This window comes from Mchenga conophoros, linkage group LG6, assembly GCF_057382185.1.
Source record: "Mchenga conophoros isolate Kocher_MC1m ecotype Shallow Benthic linkage group LG6, M_conophoros_male_GT1.1, whole genome shotgun sequence".
NCBI classification, from domain to species: Eukaryota; Metazoa; Chordata; class Actinopteri; order Cichliformes; family Cichlidae; genus Mchenga; species Mchenga conophoros.
The window spans coordinates 39,608,251-39,630,396 of NC_140531.1; the positions used below are offsets into that span (position 1 = coordinate 39,608,251).

At 41.3% G+C, this 22,146-nt stretch overlaps 1 protein-coding gene across 4 annotated transcripts in view; it reads left to right on the top strand.

The window, feature by feature from the left end:
- rptor (regulatory associated protein of MTOR, complex 1) overlaps window positions 1–22,146 on the top strand; it is a 208,250-nt gene that overhangs the window by 88,205 nt on the left and 97,899 nt on the right. For all 4 annotated transcript variants that reach the window (XM_085278008.1, XM_085278009.1, XM_085278006.1 and 1 more), the window contains 2 exons: window positions 1,468–1,643; window positions 19,223–19,282. In XM_085278008.1, coding sequence (XP_085134134.1) covers window positions 1,468–1,643; window positions 19,223–19,282 — 236 coding nt within the window. The remainder of the gene's footprint in view (window positions 1–1,467; window positions 1,644–19,222; window positions 19,283–22,146) is intronic.

The following is a 22,146-nucleotide window of genomic DNA, read 5'->3' on the forward strand; positions in this document are numbered from 1 at the left end:
AGGTAAAAAATCTCATTGAGATTAAAAATCTCATTTCCAAGAGAGACCTGGCATCATGGCAACAAAAATCACATACCACATAGGTATATAACTTATCCAGTGTGCCTGGATAAGTCTCTGCTTGTTTTGTACACCTGAAGTTTTGCTGTTTATCACCTTCTACTAAAGAAGCCTCTGCTACCATCGTGATGTCTTACCACAGATGTTCTGTGGAGTTTAAGTGTGCACGCTTTGGATCATTGTCATGCTGAAATGTAAACTCACTCAGAGCTGTTGCATTCTGGGGCAGGTTTTTCTCAAGGCCCTCTTGAATTTTGATCCACTGCCTTTGTCAATAAGGACCAAATCTTTAGCACCGGCATGCTTTACTTTACTGATGACATTATTAAAGTAGCAGACTTTTTACTTTAGTTTTGATCATTATATGCATCGTATTGGTGGGATTTTTTTACATTACACACATGTGTGGTTATGTACATTAAACTGAAGATGGACTTGAGTCAAGCTGTAGTCACATTTAAGTGATAATTAAATAAAAATGAATGCACATGAGAACAATTCAGGCCACAGACAAATGACTCGTAAAGGTTGAAAAAGTTGTTGTTGTTTTTTAAACTACACTGAGTGTAGATGGATACTTTTTAACAATTTCAAATTAAATCTGTATCATAAAGAAGCGTGCAGAAATGATAGAGATCAGATAATATTCATCAAAGTGAAATTATTATGGGGTGTTCAGGGCCAACACAAAGCGTTCTCTTACACCGGAGTGTTTTTGCACTTTCCCCAACCCACAAATATTTCTCCTGTAACGGCCAATAGGTGTAGTACAACCTTCTCAAAGTCATACCAATTACTGAGTGACAGTTTTATATTTCAGGAAATCTGTTTGGTTTAATTGTCCTGTTCTGTCTCTATAAAAGTGAAGTTAACCACACGGTCTCCCTGCAGGCTCCATTTCTGATTGTCGGTGGCATCAGGAGACCCATCAGTCTGAGAGAGCTACAGCTCACAGGATTTCACAAAGCAGCATCTAACAGATGTTTTCACCAAAGTTTAATATTTTGACTGCGTGGGTTTCCCTGTAGTCACCCAGTGTGAATTTGAATCAGTTTGCATGTTTGTATGTAATTGCACCATGCAAAAAGTGTCTTTGGCATTTGGTCTGAACTCAATTCCACATTTCATTTGATGCTCATTATGTGTCTGTGTGCTTTGTAGTCTGACAGATGTGAGATAGTCATCCAGCTCCCTTTCTCTATAAATCTTTGTTATTCATCTCCCCAGAAAACTGGTCAAGCTGTGGAGAATTAAATAAATCATTATTTTAGGACTGAAACTTGGACTTCTGAGATTACTCTCTGTGGTTGTTGCAGCTATGAAAAGTCTCCTAGATAAATGTTTGAACGTTTGACTGTGGTTGTCAGATAAATGTTAGAAATAAATCACATTTTTGTGTCCAATCAGGTGGCAGCCATCAACCCCAGCCACCCGCTTGCCCAAATGCCCCTGCCGCCCTCCATGAAGAACTGCATCCAGCTTGCCGCCTGTGAGGCCAGTGAGCTGCTGCCCATGAACCCTGACCTCCCCGCTGACCTCTTTACATCCTGTCTCACTACGCCCATCAAGATCGCCCTACGTTGGTAATGTCTCTCTCATTTTCAATCCTTTTTATCTCTGCTTCTTCCTCCCCCCCATTACAAGTCTGAAACATAGAGGCATCGATAAAGAGGAGACGGTACATCTGGAATATGTTCTGAAGTAGTGAGGTAGATTGGATGGGTTTTCTTTGGTCAGCTCGCATGTTAAAGGTGTAGAATAAAATATCATTTTCGTGGTATTACACATCGCTTCAGAATCAGAAAGGGTTTTATTGCCAAATGTTGAGCAGGTTTACAACATTAGGAAATTGCTGCGGTGCAGAATACAGACGTACCAGCTTTAAATATTGATACGTTTGTAACATGGAGTCCTAAACAACTCAACTTCTGTTGCTACTTACCGTATTTTCCACACTTTAAGGCACACTTAAAATCTATTAATTTTCTCAAAAATCGAGAGTCCGCATTATAATCCGGTGCGCCTGATGTATGAATGCTGGTTGTGCTTACTGACCTCGAACCGATTTTATGTGGTACATGGCACTCAAAAATCTGTCAAAAAATGTCTTAGAATGACTTTGGTAAGCTAGGAAGCCGCAACATTACAGCTGCCGTAGTCAGGAGCCTCACGGAGGAATCTGGGTCCAAAACTCCGTCTCCTTCAGGTCCCAAAGTCAAACGAACACTGCGGCATCACTGAGAGTTAAAAACCATCTAAATTCTTTCATCTGTAATAAAACGATCAGCGTTGCTGCTTTACCAGTTGTAACAATTAAGTTTAACATCCAGGCATCCATGAAAACATGGAAATTGTGAAATTTAATGGAGTTAGAAGTTAGCAGGAAGTTAGCTCGCTAGTTTCCACCTGAACATCATATAGCATGTTTTGACTGAGAGATTTCTGAAAAAATTAAAAAGTACAGCTCTGCTATCACTTCCAATATAAATGAAGACAGAAAACTAAACAGCAGTTACGTTTGTAGGGTTTCTGAAGTTGGGCTAGCTGGTATATAATGATGTGCTATGTGTTCGCTAGCGACACAGCTATGTTAGCATAACAAACGGTGAAGCTGCAGGATGAACGCTAACTTTTTTCCACTCGATAAAAGTTAACGTGAGGGTTCCCGATGGTTAGGGACAAATGCAATCGCATGGCAGGATGCTGAAAAGGGACCAAACGTCAGTCAGGAGAACAACTGAGATAATCCATCCACAATACGAGGTTAGTCATTAATATACTGCAACAACAATGGAATAGAGCAGCTGTGAGAGAATTCAACATTAATCAATCAATGGTACGGACGTGGAGGAAACAAGAAGAATGAGCTGAGTAAAATTGGACTTATCTGACTTTTTTGTTTCACTTAATGCGCCTTATAATCTGGTGCGCCTTATGGTCCGAAAAATAGGGTAATAGCTGCTCATCATGGAGCATGTTTTTCGGTTACAAATGCTCTTCACCAGTCCAGTCTCCCTGCATCTTTTTGTGTGTGGTGGTTTTCAAACTTTTTGTGTCCAAGGACACCAAAGGTCAAGCAACATTTTTAGGGCATATTTTCATTCATGTCTACATTAAACGGCTTCTGTGTGATCTGACGTGTCTGATATCTTGAGTTCTTCTTTTCATTACATCATCAGAAAAAGCACTATTGACAGCCCCTTTTTGCAGCATTTGGACCTGGCATGATATCTGCTGCATATATAGAAGCACCTCAATCGCCTTATTAGACACTTTATCACAATCCAACAAATGGTCTGATTGCCTGTGGTTGTGATCCAGGGCTATAAGCCAAATTTCCCTCAGAATGGATGTTTGGTTTCCAAGCGCCTCTTTAACTTGTTTGGCATCATGTAAGTCAATTAGTCAACCTCTTCTGACAGATGATGCACTGCAGGGAAGGCCTGTTGACATCAAATTCCTTCTTTTGTGCAAATGCAGAAAGAAACTAATGTTTTTGAGGGGAATTGGGCACATACAAACAACTGACAGAGAAAATTAACAATTAATTTAAAGCCTTTAGTGTTTTTGTACTTAGCAAGAGTAATAATTTGGTTGCCTGAAAATCCCACAGCACATGAGGGGCTAATCCATGTTTATGGATATATTTTTAAACATGCAGGAAATTGTGCGTCAGTCTTTCAATTATTTCAGATGCTTGTTAGCAAGTCACAGCTTGCACACTCTGAGGATATGAAGTTGTCCTGTGCAGAGAGCAAACATTCCTCTGAGCTTCTGCTCAGTATTCAGCCATGATGAGAAAAATTCAGCTGTGATGAAAAATGTAGATCGGCATCATCCACAGTGATGCAGAAATGATGATCCCTGCAGAGAACTCTTCAGTAAAAGAGGTGAAAAATATTCAGGCGAATGAGTTCATTTGGGAAACTTGGCTTATACAGTGGCCTGATGTAAATGCACTATGATGCATCATTCAGAGGACTGTACTGATGGAGCTTCAAGCTGAACCGTGGGGGCATGTAGGTTACATCAGTCCGTCACTGGTGTGTCGGGCAGTGTGGTGTGGGGGGGCTTGCACAAAGAGGCAGGGGTGATTGCATCAGCTCTGATATCCTGTCAGGACACACACTTACTGTGGATATACATTTATACCCAGTAAGTCCACATTATCTCTGAGGGAGCTGTCATTTCTGACTGGTAAATGAGGCTCTGCAGGTGACGGGTCTGGGTGTCACACTTCCCCATATGTACAAATGTGTCAGTGGCTCAGTAACCAGGTTTTAATCCCTCATATCGGACCATTTAAATAAGGAAAATCGGACACCGTTGGTAACTCTACTAAATTATGAGTAAAGTCATTTTTGTACCCAAATTTAACCAAAATGAGTGTAAATCAAAAGCATGGATGCGTTGGTCTTGCATTCCACCTTTTGATCTTGCCTTTTGTGTGCAACCTTTCAGGTTTCAAAGACTGAAGTGCACAAGAGGGTGGAGTACTTTTTGCAGAATCATTACTTGATACCTTTCTTAAAAGTAATGCACTATGTCACCTACTTTATAAACTGACCTGAAATGCGCTGCCACATAATTACTAAGTTAATAGTGTAAACCTTAGATACAGTCCCACACACCACAGTTAGAAATGGAGGCTAAAAGGCTGCTCATCACTGCCTTTGTCACTAGTTGAAGTTTGGCATAGACTCAAATTTATGGGGTCATAACACTTAATGTTGTGTTAGCAGTATAATGCAGTTGCACTTTACCATTGTTCTCTTTTCTATTTTTGCACAAGAAAAATAAATGTCCATATCTCGGCTCCCGAAAATGTGCTTTGTTACGGTGATTCATGGTTAAATTGTTCGTGGTGTGGAGATGGTGATTGAGAAAGTAAAAGCAAAAAGGAGTTTTCTTGTTACATGATACCTGAAAAATTCAGGTGAGCGCCTCATCTTTGATGCATTACCAGCCCAGATACAGTCTCTATCTGCAGTGTTCCTGCTCCCTTTGGTGCCATAAATCAGTTCTTACTTGCACCGTTTCTTGCATTTTAATTGCTGAATCTACTTTGCACACACTAGAAGTCACAGGGATGATTTAACAAATTTTCAACTGGGAATGTGAAACTTTTTTTTTTAAGTGTATAAGTGAGAATGGCAGGCTGCCTGCAGGAGGTGTCCTACAGCTAGATAAATGTTTCTTCTCTGCCATAAATGTTGAAGAGTTTCGTTCATCTTTCTCTAAATCCACATCTAGCCGTGACCTTCAGCATAATGAGGTCTCAGTATTATGCCATTAATATTGATATCCCTTACCAACGTCTCCTTTTGGAGAACAAGTTGCTGAAAGGCTGCTGGATAATATTGACAGAGATGTTCTTTAATGCCCTCTGCCTTCAAAAATGGATGCTGTGGCCTGCAGGGGAAAGTTGGGACTGATCTTTTCTGTTAAAGACTCAGGTCAACCTTCACTGGCTTGTATTAATGAATCTAACTTGTTGGTTGGTAATGAACCAGGGGAAATTTGGTCATGTATTATGTATGTGCTATATATGAAATTTCCTTACTTAGCTCAGTGGAATTTGATAAGCTCATTTAACATAAATCTTACATGAACATCAGAAAGAGAAAATTTAAAGTTATTCATTCACTCAGTCTTTATTTGAACATGGAAAAAAAATTGCAAAATGCAGATTCACCCGATAATGACATCAATATATTTTAATTTCATTTGTACTGCTATAAAAGATGCATGAAACGATACAATCATCATCAATTTGTAGTGTTCGGTTTTTCTGTGTATTAAAATGGGTCCTATTGCAAACTCATAATGATGCATTTTTCCTAATAAGTTCATAAACAATATAGTGCAGCTTTACTTTATGGGTTTTCTAATAACTTTTTTATATCAATCTCTATAAACACATTCTGTTCATGAGTATGTAGAGTCTGTTGGCAAAAGTCAAGAAAGAAAAGTCACTGTTTGAGCTCTTGGATTGTGTGTATTGATCGATCTCTGCGGTGTTCACCAGGTAGATACAGTCGCTTTCAGCTGACAGGGACTGTTGGCTGAAAGTGGCAGTTTTGAGTGGCTTTGAGTTTCTGTTTCCAGTTTTGTCATCCATGTGTTATATCAACCCACCGGACAGATGGGTGGGCGGTGTGACACCTAAATTTGTGAATGCAATAACTCGAGACCGAGGTGACGTAGGAGCTTCAAACTGAGATTCATTTCGACTGACATTATATTATGGGAGACTTTATACAAAAAGACGGGCATATCCACTGTTATGCCTAGAAACCAAAGAGCGATATATCGAATGGTCCACTTCAGCCTTCTGCCTGTTGCCATCTTAATTTTCTGGAGTCAGAAGTGAACATGTTGGCCAGAGAATGGAGTGCTGAGTTATGAGCCAAGGTTAGCAAGCTGTGTCCATAGACTGTACAAATGCATTACCATCCAAGAGCACAAACTTCTTGGATGGTCTGAACTACACTGTATCTAAAATCACGAGTGAGAGCTCCAACTCACCAAAGATGCTTTGCCGAAGAAAAGGATCTGCTGCTGGGAAAAGATGAGCTGTGAAGACCAACATTGTTTTTGTACCAGACTGCAAACATGTTTCTTTCTGCTGTAAAGTTGGAAATTGTAACCAGCTTTAAGTGGTCATTGCTACTGTTAAGCTTTATTTTTGAAATTACCATTATTCCTTAATGGCCACTTGGCTGATATTCAGCAGTAGTTAAAGCCACATAGTGTCTTGTTGTCTGGACACAACTTGCAGACACGTTAGTAATTCCACACATGGTATATGGTTGGTGTTCACCGCCCCCCCTGCCAACTTTGGTAGAGAATACCAATTTGACTGAAAACTTCCAGATTGAACATGGCTTACATCTCCATCAGCCTCCTCCTCAGACTTAACTGACTTGCTTCAAAGGGGCTTCAGCCTCCCTTCCTCAGTGCCGTCACTCTTCATGCTCCATCTTCAGTTAGGTGCTGTCTCGCCTGTTTGCTTATTATTTTCTAAATAAAGAGATGCCCGGCTGCCTTCTCTTTAATTTCACACAGCCCCAGAGTAAGAAACGGGGAGAAAATGAGGAAGGGGTGGGGTGGAGTTTCGCAGGGTTAGAGCAGGCGGATGGAAGAATTCACTGATGTGCCGGCTTACCTTCGCTTTAAAACTTTAATGAGATGCATTGAGGGATGGATGATGGGGTTTACACAGTCTGCCTGGCTCTCCCTGCCTGGCTCTCTCGCTCTGAGTGCATGTGTACCTTTCATTGCTCAGCTGTGCAGAAAATCATTACTGATGGAGCACCATCTTCAAGGGACTTCCCTGCTGCTGCGGTGGGTGGAGAGGAATGGAAGAGATGTGCATCTGAAAATGAAGAGGGAGGCAACAGGGACACGAAGGGGGGGTGAGAAAAAGAACCACGGGATTAAATAAGAGCTCAGAATGCTTATCGGTTTTAAAAAACGGTGCTAGAAGACAGGCTCAGGGGTCAGCGGTGTCAGTCAGCCTAATGGGGTCTCTCAGTCGATCAACACGCTAAGGTCCAGATGGAAATATAACTGCAACTATTGTAAAGATTGTGGAGAAATTTCAGCATCTCCATTTTTAAAGAATACTAAACTAGACCCGTATACTAAAAATAAATACGACACTTACGTCGGTTATTAGCAGCTTCCCATCATCTTTGTCAAAATATGACCCACTCTTCCAGTCACCTGCACCATTTCTCTCTAAACAGATACACCTGTAAGTAGCACGTCTAAAAATAAATGTTTTAATTCTCTTTAGTTACGATGAGCCTTCTTAGGTTTGCACAGAATTAAAGGATCAGAACAACAAAGCACAAACTATCCATCCATCCATGACGGAAACCAAGAGACACTTTAAATCAGTCAGGGCTGGACTGCTTTTTGAAGCAGGTGAGATACTCGTTGGTGGAGAAGTCACTGGGACATCAGTCCAATCAGGGACAGGATAAAAGTGAAACAAAGGATTAGTGGAGATTGGAAAGAAGAATATTTGGGTGTTGGATTTGAGGGGCTGACAGTCTCCAGATGCAGAAAGCTGTCACAGACCAATGGATTGGTTTTAGTCCTCTGTTAGGCACAACGAGCTTAATTTACCCCACTTGGTGTTGACGAACGGGAGCAACAAACCCCGGCCTTACTGATAGTTTATCAAGGTCTTTACCAGTGTAATATAATTGAATCCACATTTAGTAGTTCCAAACTAGATTTCACTGAACATGTGTCAGTGTTTGTATGTTTGTTTGCTTCAGAATAAATAAATCCCTTCTGAACTTTGTGGTCCAAATATTCTAAGATGCAAACCAAAGTAACATTATCCTCTGAACATCATGATGTTCAAGATCCTTATATTAACATTAGCATTACCACTGTGCACAATAAAGCCTTTAAGTAGCACAACTGTAATCTTTTATAGCCACATGTGGCCACTTATGAAGAAAAGGATGATTTAGGCAGAAGAATCTCTCTGATGCAGATGTAATTCAGTCCACACTAACCTGGTCTGTGAGCTTCTGTTTTTCATGTATGTGAGCGATAATGGAACCCTTGCATATAATACAGATGGGCGTTAATGGCTGCACGTTTCCTGCTTGCTTCTCAGCCCAAGTCTTCTCGTGTAGAGGTTCATTATTTTTCGTGCGCTTGCTGTAAACGGTGTGTGCAACGTCCCCAGCACGAACACAGATGAGATTTTAATGGAAATGCAGCAGCGAGGGTTCACGTGACCGCTTCTCGGATTCCTTTCACTCAGCAGGAGTTCCCCTGACACAGACACGCGGAGCACAGCCGCATTATGTTCATTCAGTACAAATGTGGCTGCGCCTTCCATTTCCAGCTTCTATAGGCGAAATGGGGAAAATTAAACTTGCACATGAACATGCACTGCTGTGCTCTTATTCTGGAGTCTTGGCTTTAATAAGGGAGATGTAAATTACTTGTAAAAATGTTGACACATTCATCTTCCCCTCTTCTCTGTTGATGTGGATTGAACTACAGAGGAAGCGGTTACATAACGCCGCATATGCCTTTGCATACTAGTTTCCAGGGACCTCTGTGGACTTGAAGGGAGCAGCAGGTTTACCTCAGAAACCCCTTCATAAATACTGCCATAGCAAAGGTTGATAGCTCAGCCTATTCCTAGTTGTTGACTGAAAGCATTTCATATTTTTGGTGAAAAAAAAGAAAGAATTACCTACATAACCTGCTACTGCGGCCCCGACCAGCATTTTCATCTTTCTTTATATGAGCACAGTTATCTTTTTTCTTTGACCAAGTCCACAGTACCAGCCTGGCAAAGAGGCCAACTGTCCAGGACCCACAGGGTCCCTGAAAGTCGCAGATTCATTACACATGCCTTAATCCTGTCCATCCATTTTCTTCTACTTATTTGGAGTCATGTCTCACAGTACCAGGCTAAGCAGGGTATTCCACATACTTTTCTCCATAGGGAAGTTTTTCAGTTCCCCCTGAGGGAGACTAGATGAGATTTATAATCCTTTCACTGAGTTCTCTCAGCCGAATATGCCCAACAAACCTCCAAAGGAAGGTGCCCAGACCATTCCTAGGTGTAACAGCTAATTTTGTGTCAGTGTCTGAATACATGATACACTTGTAACTTACTGTGTGACATGTATTTAACCCTCTGAAGTCTAAGTCATCAGAGTATAACTCTATCCCTAACTCTCAGCCAACGGTGTTGAACTCCAGGCCTCGAGGGCCGGTGTCCTGCAGGTTTTAGATCTCACCCTGGGTCAACACACCTGAATCAAATGATTAGCTCATTACCAGGCCTCTGGAGAACCTCAAGGCATGTTGAGGAGGTCCTCGAGGCCTGGAGTTCGACACCCCTGCTCTAAGTAATCAGAATATGTAATTTTTGGTTTTATGAAATTGTTCTCCCTCGTTTTGGAAACCACAGAACACAGAAAATAATCAATCTAACTGATACGCACCAAATGCTCTGTTTGGCCCTCTTTAAAAAGGGTAGGGGTATGGTCAGGATTGGGTAGGGGCTAATTGGGAGGTGAACGGTAACTTTATACCTGTGAAGGCTGGACCAGGCTGTGTTTACTGTTGTAAATGAGCAACTCTCTTAATGATAACTGTCCAAGATCAGTATTTATGAAGTTTTCTAGATTTGCCTAGATCTGATGTTTTGTTTGGCGTCAGTAAACGCCAGGTTGGTAACAGTCCGTTTGTTCAGACATGTAGAAACGGAGATTCTGTCTTTTGTATATATTTACAGTAGTTTTTATGTTGTTATTCTGTTGATGTTTATGCTGATTTCTTGGTTTGGGAGATTCTGGAAAGTTTCTATTTTTTTTTTTTTCAGCTGGGTTTTGCTTAAGTAGTGATGAGTAACGCTATTATTTCCATTTTATAACTATCAGACATTTTTTTTTCTATTTTAATTTAGTTTTATACAGTTTTTCTTATATCCCATTATTTTTGCATCAGTTTCTTCAAACATGCGCAAGTCTGTCCACATAGCATTTGGTGACATCTGCTGATTACTATATATCCAGATTAGTTCATCTGAATGTCAGACGTGAAGCTGTGAGTCAGAAAACGTGCTGCTGCCACATTAAAATCACCATCGCTGCTGTTCCATTATTCACTGTTGGAGTCGTTCCAGGGTCTGTCTCCATGTGACATCATCGCTACAGTCTGTCTGCGCTGCTCCACTAAAAGGGAAACTTGTTAAAATTCACAATAGTGTGACTTTATGATAAAGTGTTACCAAATGGAGATTTGTAATATTAGAGGGAAGAACGTGAAGTTTTTTCTGAAGCTGAGGTCAGTGTGGCTGTATGCAGGAAACCTCTGTATTATAACAAGCCAGTTAAAACAAACTAGTGGCCCTTTTAACACTGAACACACCGCCATTGAAACTCGAGGTAGATTTGCTGTTCTAGGACTGAAATTGCTGAACATTCACAAAACCTCTCAGCAGATCTAATCTTGTGGAGTCTGGATTACAGTGGACATGAAGCACTGCATGTAGTATGCAGATGTAAGCTGTGAGCCACAGTGGTGCAGTGATTAGCATTATTGCTACACAGGCAGAAGATTCCTGGTTTGAGCCCCGGCAGGGCCCGCTCAGTGTCGAGTTCACATGCTCTCCTTGTGCCCGCGCAGGTTTTCTCTGGTGAATACAATAAAGTGCTACATAAATGTATGGTTAACCTCGAGGTCTAAAGCACTTTGAGTGGTCAACACTAGAAAGAAGTTATTCAAATGTGAGTGCATTACATTAAGGCATGCATAATTCACACCCTGGTTTCCCACTTTTAGATGTCATAAGTTTCACACGTTCAGTGAAACTAAAACTATAAAATAAAATAATGGATCATCGAAGTTGTATTTGTCAGAGCAAGCAGCACTTGGAATCAATAACTCTGCAGAAAACAGGAACCCCAAACTGCAAAGCGTTGCTGAGGGAGGTTACTTTGCATTGCCCCAGGCCAGACATGGCATCGTTTTTTGTTTGTTTGTTTTATTTAATTTAAATTTTTGTCTGCAAGCCAATTTAGGGTCAGTTATTTCTTTCACAGAGGGTTTGCTCATCTCATTTCAGTGTTTATTAGTTTAGTTATCAGTTGAACTATTAATCACCTAACCAGAATGAAGTTTCAACATTTTAAACGGCAATATTTTAATTTGTAGTTGAGCTTTTAGATGACTGTAATACCCTTTCCTCTGCTTGCCTCTGTATTTTAGGCAGTAGCATAAACATAAGCATTTCATTTGATATTTATACGTGCACGCTCAGCTCAGCTAACCTCAGGTGACCGACTCGTTTAAGTGCATTGCACGGAAGAGCGTTTCATTTCTGTGCCTTATCAGGCTCTTTGTGTGTTTAAAGTCGTTACCCATCTGTACTGTGAAGCGCCGTCTATCAGTTTTGCAGCATTTGACTGAATGAGAGGGAGTGTTGCACTTTACACTTCAGCCTCCATCCTGCCGCTTCTGTCAGCAGTCACATCATTTATAAAACCCCAGACACACATTTCCATTGGCAGCCAGGCTGTACATAGTCATGCTGTCACTCTGCCACCATTGTTTGACTGATGGTACAGGATGTTTTAAGGTCACAATCACATCAACTGATTTGCTCCAGAATTACAAAACTAATATTTTCTGTTCTTCAGTGTTTTGAATCTTGAGGTATTTTTCTGATTGTAGAGTTTGATGATGAAACCGTACACTTGATGTGTTATTGACTTAGCGTTTTGTGAAGCGGTTTATCTTCACCAATGAAAGAGATCTGCGATCATTTTCTGTGGTATTTGAGGCCTTTTGGTGTTTCTGAGCTCGTCAGTGCAGCCCTCCTTTTAACAAACGTGTCTCATTGCTGTGTTTGTCACTCCTAAACTTTACCGCATGGCTCTGAAAGGTCTGTTGGTTGTTTCAGGCTAACAATGGCCTCCTGCTTTGGCAGCTCTCAAACCTAAATATTTCAGCTACCACAGCGACCAAACACTAACTCACCCCTCAACTATAGATCTGAACGTTCACATTAACTAATGAGAAAAGGAAACCGTTTGTTTGTTTTGAATTAAATCTGAAAGTAATATTTTTGAAGATTATCTTCCCAAAGCATCTTTACCTGATTGTACTATAATATATGACAACATAACTCTGATATCAAAAATTAAAAACCAAACAAACAAGAAACAGGTGGAAGTAAACACAACAAAAATGGTCAATCAGGCGGTTCTAACAGAGAAACAGCAGCTGTGTTCAACTATTTCTTTCAGTTTTGACCCAGTCATAAAGCCCCAAACATCCCAGAGATTTCCCAAACTGCTCGTGCAAGATGCCAATTAATCAGTAAACATTGTGCCTCAGGACTCGGGCCAGAGATATTTGGATGAAGTATTAATGATCCAACTCACACAAAGCCTTGGTGACTGAAAAGGGGTTGAGTGGGAGATAAAAAGGAGCAAGAAACAAACTTTCAAGAGCCACAGTTCAAGCATATAATCGTTTTATGCTTCTGGTTACTCGCTACTAAATCTAGAAATCTCTACCTGCATGTGAGGCATTTAGGGAACATCTGTAAATTGTACCTCCACAATGAAATTGCTGACCTTTGGTAAACGCTGTAGGGCAATAATTCATGTATGTGAGGGTTGCTGTTGTTTGTGTTTGTGTCAAAGCAACCGACCACTGCAGCGAGAGCTTCTCGCTTCGTGTGTTGTGTTTATTAGAAGCAATAAACATGGTTTCATTGAATGTGTGAAAGGGCGTCCTCTTTTAGAACATTAGTTTGTCTCTGCTAGCATTGACAACTGTTTACTTTCATATGAAATGTTTAGTGTGTGTCTGCAGAAAATAACCCAGGTTACATTTTCCCAGGTCAGCACTGCTTTACTTATTTTTTCCTCATTAGGGTGTCAGCATACATTTTAATGATAATACTAATGCTGGCTGCCATAATATGGTGTGCTTTGCTTTACTTTTGAATGCTTCCTTATTTCGGATATCAGGAAGATCTTTCTGATGCAACTCTCTCACTTACTGAAGCTGGGGACCAGCTTGGGGACCAGCTTCCACTTCTATAGCTCCTGGTGGGGATCTTTGGTGTTAAGGCGAATGTGTTAACCACTACACTGTGAAGCCACTGGCTACCACAGTATGGCATGGAAATTCATGCATAATAATTTCATTCATGTCCTAGCAGGGTTACTGCGTGAGCTCAAACCTAATCTAAGTTTGAGATCATGCAGTAACCCTTCAAGCACATGAATGATAAAGTTGCTGACTTGAAACGTGCAAGTTGGTTGAAGGAGTAATGAGCTGTGGAAGACAGCAGGAGTCATTCTCCTCGTCCCACTCCTCCTCCACCACCCGCCTACCCTCGGAGCAGCGTTGTAGTTTCTTCACACAAGCAGCGCTTCATTTTCCTCCTCAGAATCTAATATGTACATGCCCACTCCTACCCTCTCTGCTCCGTGCCCACACGCTCACTTATTCACCAACCCAATTAAAGTTTGGCTGCCTTGCTCTCTGTAAGTAATAATCCCCCAATTTCCTCTTCATCTCTGCCCTGCTGGCCTTCTGTACTTCAGTAAACTTACCTGCTTGTCTTCTTCAGGAGCATGTATTTCACTGACTGCAGTTTAGGTGCAGTCCAAAACAAAAAGGTTTGATCTGTATCTCGGAGCTTTTTTCAACTATGAATTGGTTTTGAATAAAGGTACAGAATCTTCTTCTACACATTTTAGTAGATTTTTTTTCCCTGAGACTTATTCACAAAGTTGGGTCTTCTGTATGTTAACTCATGTTGTTCTTTGTGATGAGCTGTTTAGCCAGTGAACACTGTGGCTTTGGGGATGGAAGAGATAAATATTTTGATGTGATGACTGAAAAACATTTTTAAATAACTATTATTGGATAGGTGGTCCTGAACCTCTGCACAGACATTCATTCTTTCGAAAGGACAAAATCATTTGTTCTTCTGACTTTGGTGATAAACGTTTGACATACAGTCCTGTGTGAAAGTCTTGAGTCACCCAAATTCTTTTGTATTTGACTTTTATTTTGTTTTAAGTTCTCCAGAATTTCTGAAGGGTCAATGTTATTCTTTGGACATTGGCTGCTATTTCACTCATTTTCCGTCCAGTCCTTGTGGTCGACTATTTTCAAAGGAAAGTTTTGGTGTGTTAAGCTACGTAACCCTGACCTATGAATCATTAAAGCTTCAAAAAGGCACTTAACTCTCGGGATGAACCAGTATTGTTTCTACAATCATGAATCAGTTTTAAATTGAATGTTTGTTACTTGTAGGGTGTTACAGAAACACATAAATTTGTCCTCATGTCTTTAATTGAAACTATGAAAAATGAACTGTGTCTGAAAGGAAAAAACCCCACTAGAAATCTGACACCAGACCTGAGAGAAGCATTTGGACCATCAGTTGATCCATCTATTGTTCACTGAAAACTGGCTGTCAAGTAGTCAGTGAGATATGCCAAATTACAGAAGGTGGGACTAGTGTCAATCCCAGCTGTCAAAGGGCAGCAGACAACCATTTACGCCTACTGCCAGTTTAGAATTTCCAGTTAACCAAACGTGCATACCTGCCTTTGGACTGTGGGAGAGAACCCACCCAGACACTGGGAGAAGATACAAACCCAACAGAGAGTGGCTCTGGTTTCTGTGCTTTACACATTACAATAACCCAGGGGTCGGCAACCCTGGGCACGTGTGCCGCAGCTGGCAGGCGAAGGGTTAACTGATGGCACGAAATGCAGTGAATTAATTTGTGAAGGTGCATTAAAAAATAAATGGCCAGGCCAGCGTTGCACATGACGGTATCTTAGCTATCAACCCCAACTACCAGATTCAACTTGTAATTGGCTAAAAAATACCTTAGCCTATCGGTGAGATGGATGTTGTTAGCTGTCAGTTTTTTCAAGCGATGTTGAAATTTCCACATCCCAACACTTCAAATGTTTCAGGAGCTGTCTGCTCCGCACAGCATCAGCACCGCAGGAGTACTCGGATACATCCGTACTCGAGACAGAATTCACAATGTGTTTTCAGGACTTTCAGGTGTATGGACCAATGTTTTCTTTTCTGATCAAACCAGAAAGCTTTATTGAGCAGCTGGATTTGTCTCGCATTAACTGGCTGAGTTAATGCGACATCGAAATGCAGTTGATTGAACTGAAAAGCTAGACTCTGTGGGGGTCAAAGTTGGCAGAACTACGAACGCAGCTGGAATCCACAGCTGTGCGTGTTCATGGAGCTGCTGGACATCACTACCTGACAAGTTTAACCGTCTTCAGAACATTGCAGAGGCCTTATTGACAGTATTTGGCTCGACATGTCTGTGTGAGCAGATTTTCTCTCACATGAGTCCTCAGGTAGCCTCTGAATGCTGGACACTCGGGGAGACCTGTGTCTAGCTGATAACTATTCGCTGATAACTATTCGCTGATAGCTGCCAACATCTGCGAACAAATATAATCCTATAAAGTGGTTCTATATAGTGTGTAACTGTTAATATAGAGCGTTATTAAATTTATTGCTAATGCAATCATATGGCACACTGACTTCTGAGGAAATTTTAGATGGCACTCCTCATCAGAAAGGTTGCCGACCCCTGCAATAACCTGTGAATCGTAATGAGTTGCGAGCTGGTGGACCAGTTACATTGTTCATGTTCTGTTTTTCTGATGGCTGCCAAATGGCAAGTCTTTCTTCCAGAAGACTCCAGTCACTGCTAGTCACCTAATGGCCAGGATGTCAGTGTGTCATCTTGTGGTCACAATGATTCCAACACAGATAACAGCTATAGTCCTTATTCTGGTACAAACTGGTGGTTCCTGCAGCAGGTGGAGAACTTGTTCACTTGCTGCAACCGTTTGACTGACTGAGGCTGCAGAAGACAAAAAGGTTTACCATCGCTAGCTACAGTCCATGAAAGTGGAGTTGGGCTTGCGACCAATCTTTTATTTATTTGTCAAAAAAGAAGAAGATCTAAATTAATGGGAAACACTTCAGCTTTGATATTAATCCTTTGCCAACAGTATGTGAGGAATGTGCTCTGCGAGTACCCTTCTTGGTTAATGACATCGCACATTTTGAGTCCCCTGCTTGCTGATTGATATTCGTTTTTCCTGATGGTTTGTGTCTTTTAACAGTGTTATATTGAACTTCTATCCATTATTATTGTTGACTTTTAATTCCTTAATGTCTCGTTACTAAACAGTAAACATGTTCTGTGCCGCATTCATAGGTTTGGTTTGAGCAAATGTAAACACAGGAGAGGGAAACCGTTTGAAACTGAGCTTCATGTGCTGCAATGTTAAGCACTGGCAGAATTACTTTCTTTTGATCGCAGTGGGTGCCCAGAATGTCAGTCTGTTTTTGATCATTTGCAATCACAACCAAATAGAGCAAGAATGTGGATCAGACTTATTATAGATATTGACATGATCAAATGCCACCAAGTTCTCTCTTCCTCCCCTCCCATCTTCTTCTCTTTCCCGTACAATCTCCCCTCTACCCCGTCTCCCATCCATCACCCTGCAGAGTGGAAACGCACACTCCCTGATGCAACCTCCTGCTATATCTGTGCTCTGTTTACTTTGGTCTGTCTGTTTTTGCCTGAAATTCATTTTTACTTAATCATCTCTGTTTACGTCCGGGGATTCACAGATTCCCTTTTGCAACCAGTGCAGACAAAAACAAACAAAATATTTAATCTGCGGCTCAAATGAAATTCAATAGTAGGTGTGAGCAGGGCGATCTTAAAATGTATTATACGGAGGAAAACAAATATACCTGTGCTCACCATAAACAGCAAAGCTTTTATGTACATATCATGAGTCCAAAAGACTTTCTAGAACAAGCTTTCCTGGTTACATTCTTACACTTGTTTTTTCATGGATGTCAGTGACACTTAGGATCTTTGCTGTTCTTTAAAGAAGCAGGAAGTCACAGTACCGCCATGTGGGATCTCATTATTCTCCAGCAGCAGGAAAAAAACCTTCGAATTCAAGTGCCAAAACTTCCATCATAGTCGGGATACAATTTCATAATGTATGCACGACTTCTGTCAATTTTGGCAAGTTCACTTTCAAGCATGTGGCTTGGCTTCAAACATTGGTGGAGAAAAACAGAATCAATAACTAATCACAGGTGGATCGACATGCTGAATGGGAGCTGTGTAAAAAGCAACAAGTAGCATGTAATCTGTTTTTACCTGGTAACATTTTTCCTGTAAGTAGGAATAAATCAATTCTTCTTTTTCTTGAACAAGCTGAATTTATCAGCTTGTGTGGTTCTCACAGACGGAGCTATTTCACATTTTCACGTCATTTTTAACTCAATGAACTGATGCATCACTTTCTTTTTTTCCACATTATTGGCTTTCAGCATGGATTGCATCATTTTGTGTCACATTCTCCTAAAAGCCTTCTTTTATTTAAAAAGTTGCATTAACCATGAAGTGATTAATTAGGGTCGTTTATAGTCATACAGAAAATTATTTTTGTATGACTGACTTTTCTTCTTTGTTAATAATTCAGTTGGAGATTTGTTCCTGTGCTTAGAATCATTGTCCTGTTGCATGACTCAGTTTTGCCTAAGCTTTGGGTGTTGGATAAAGCCACACACAGGAACTACTTTGGTATGCTCTGGTATACAGAGGCGTTTATGATCTGTGCCTGCAAAAGAAGCTCAAATCATCACTCCTCCATTGCTGTACTGTAGCTGCCAGGTGAGGTGCTTTTGGTGATATTTCGCCAGCGTGGTGCCGTCCTGCATTATGGTTAATCATCTGTCAGAAGGACATTCACAGGGCCGTAAGGACCTTGACCTTACTGGTCAGAGCAGAGTAAGGACTGCCGCTACTGTCCACCAGTAGGACAAGAGACTCCGTGGAGAAGCAGCTGATTTTTTTGTTTGTTATTTATTTATCACAAAGTGCGCCAAATTTTTTTTCTTCCAAATATTTTATCCTACCACTGTTAGCTCTTTTTGCACGAGGTGCATGTCTACACAGACTCGCCACTTGTCCTTGTCTTTATTAGTATCTCTTTTTATTAAAAACGTGAGTTATGGATTAGAACAATTAATAAACTAGTCGTCACCTGGAAATCTTTGTGTGTGAGGGAACCCAATGATTTTCTGGCTGTGATGTGAATCTCCTTCCTGCTTTAACATTCCTGCAGCTGATGTTTGTGTGACTGACGTGTGCTTGTGTGCACACACCTGCGCTCTTCCAGGTGTGTGATGACTCACAGTCATCGCCGAGCATCTTCCTGCTGTGACTTACAGCTGGCTTGACCTCTCGGAGCTAACCGCGCATAGTAAACAACCCCCGCCCCCCTGACAGGCATTTCAGAAATACGATGTGTATCTCGCCGCCTTCCCCCCTCGCCTTTGACTGTAACTCAGCCAAAATACACTTATCAGTGCTCAGTGGTTGTAATCTTTGAAGGGCTCGTTTTTCATTTGAGTGTTTATCCGCTGATTGTTTCCCTCATTGGTCATAAAATTTGTGCTGTAGAGGCCAAACGCTTTTATTGCATTGTCTCGTCTGTGAGCCCCTCTTGTTTTCATTACAGCCCTGATCACTAACCTTTCCCTGTGTTTTCCCCCCCAGGTTTTGTATGCAGAAGAGTGCCAAGTTGGTGCCAGGGGTGACGTTAGACCTCATTGAGAAGTAAGTGGCACTCCACAGCCATCCTTTGACTGTCTCCCTCTTTACAGGAGGGCTCAGTCTAAAGAGATCATTATCCTGTTTTCCTCGTGTCACTCTCTCCTGTCTGTCTTCCCGTCTGTCTCTTTGCTCTCGTCGCCGTCATTGTCAGCCCTCTCTGTTGTTTTCCATCCTGCAGGTATAATTCCCAGCCTTTGTTTCCTCCTCACAGTTGAAGCAGCAGCAGTTTGGCAGATTTAAAGCTGTGCATTTCTTGCATAAACCTGCGGGTGCCAAACGGCGGAGTGTGGAAGATCTCTTGCTCGTAGGCACATACACTGAGATTGATATTAACATTCAATATGGATGTCATATCCAGAGTTTTAGTAGTTTCACAGAACCATCAGCGTGGCTCCTTTTTCAAACCTTAGGTGCGGGGGTAGGGTAAAGTGACACCGATAAGCTAAGTTGAGTGAGACTTGGTTTTTGAAGCCGTAAGTAACTTAAAAACGGGCTGTTAAATCTCAGCAGAAAACAGTACATCTCATTGGAAAGCACCTTGAGGTGCTGAAGTTGAAGACTGTGTCAGCAGTCTCTTAATGACATGTCACACTCTGTTTGCTTAAGGTGAGTAATCACTTGTCTTCACCTACTCAGATTATGATTTCTGCCTGTCACTGACAGCCTGTGAGTGCACATCCACACATTACTTCCACATCTCTATTATCTACTGGACTTTAATTAGTTTTTGGATGAGGGTGTACACGGAGAAACTGTGAGCTCGTGTGCTCATTCTTGTCCTGTGTGTCTTTATATTCTTTTTCCTTTTTGTGTGTGTTTTGGTGCTTTGTACACAGCAGCAGTCCCACAGTGACGCAGTTTTCCTTTCCTGTCCAAAACATCATTTTGTTCTTTGGAGAGGATATTTCTAATCCCTCAACTCTGTCAGTGGCTTTCATAGTAGTTTGGTTTCTCAGATTGTAGGGTTTATCCACCTTAAAGGTGATCTAGTCTGCTTTTCCTTTATTATCTTACCTTTAATAGTAGCTGGATAGTAGGAACAGTAGGTCAGAGGTTCGAATCCCAGCAAGGGTATGTCCCAGGCTAGGCCCCCATGCTACCTCAGTTTTGGGAACAATGGAGATACTGCTCAGAACCCTCAAACTCTCAGGTCTCTGGTAGAGGACCCAAGCTTGACCCAGTAAATCCAATGAGCCTAAAGCTCAAGACTCGGACTGCTCTAAATGCTCCGATTTCAGGAAGTTTTTTCCACTCATGGTGTATGATGTCGATGAGAGTAGATTTACTGCCATGGTCCTCGCAGGCACACAGGTCTGACTGCACCATGTGATGGTTAAATCGTTTGTTTGCAAGCGGCAGCTAATCAGAAGAAAGTTTGCAGAATAGTGAGGGTGGCCTTAAGGGGAGGGGCTAATTGTTGATGCTTCGGCCTGCTCCAGAGAAGACCAAAGGTATGACATAGAAAGACTTTCTCAGGTTGCTTTTTTAATCTTTGATTATTAGTTTTTCTTCCCTTTGTGGTGAACTCTGATGTAGCTTCCTTTGCAGCTCAGGCTCACTCCAGCTTCGATCGCACACATAGCTATAACTACCTACATCAGGTTACCTGCTGTTGATTTTTGGATCACTGCATGCAAAAACATCTGCCTGGATTGTGAAATCCCTAAACAAATGGGCACAAATGTCCTGGGACGAATCTCTCTTTAAGTTGCGTTCATGGAAAGTCAACACTTTCCACTAATGTGGAAATATATGCTGGACGCATGATCTTGGTTTGCAGCTCCGCTTTGTTTTGCTGCCCATCACAAAGTTAAAGGTGTCATTTGCAGGTTTTTATCGTCCTCTGGAAATATCCTGTCGCTTCTGCAGCAGAGGTGTGAACACAACATATTTACATATTCACTTGTAAGCTTTTAATTTGAAAAATCTGAAGAACAAGTTTGTTGATAAAACTGAGCACATATGGAAAAATAAGAGAGATGATAAAAATGCATTTCTCCTGATGCAAAAACCACACAGGTTTTCTATGTAGAGCTAAATCTTTCATGTTTCTTGTCATTAACCTGCTGCCCAGGATTATAATTAGGATTGTTTGTTCCTTTTTTCAGTTGTACTCACTCTGCTTAAAGTTTCTTTCCTCCAGCTGTTACATTTCATAAATGATAAATTATGTGACTCATCACTCACTGTTTATTTCTGCTCTGTTCATACTTAATATCTGAGAAACTACGTGTAGAAGAAGTATTTCACCTGTTGTGGGCCCAGAGGAGGTGCAGCTGTGTTATTTGTTGGGGAATTTACAGGTTCACTATTGACTTGCTTCCCAAGTTTCTGCGAGATTAGTGGGGATTAGTCATAATTCTAACAAGTCTTCTCTCCACAATTTATTTGACATGGTTCTTATTATCTTGACTATAAATCTTTTTGCTTGTTTGTACTTTCTGTCTGATCTTTTCATTTGTACACGCCATTTTTTTCCCCCCACTACTCTCTCGTGGATGAGTGTTACAAGAGTAATGCCCGAGTACACAACAGCCACAGCTCCTGCGGCACGACTCCCATGGCACGATGGTAAAACCACTAGAGCGATGAAGAACACCTTTGATGAAATAACCTCTTCTTCCATTTCTGTTTCCTTTCTCCCCACTTTCCACCTTCTCAACCACACCAACATTAGTCGCTGGGTTTGACAGTATCCATTCATGCTCTAGCTCTCACGTCCTGTTTGTCTTTCATCACTTGTCTCACCAGAATTATTCTGCAGTAAAGTAGAAAAAGTAATATATGACCTGAATGCTGTAAGGAGAATTTTAGCACCCAGAAACGTCACACTAGTCTGCGTCAGAGATGGCGGTAGGGAAAGCATT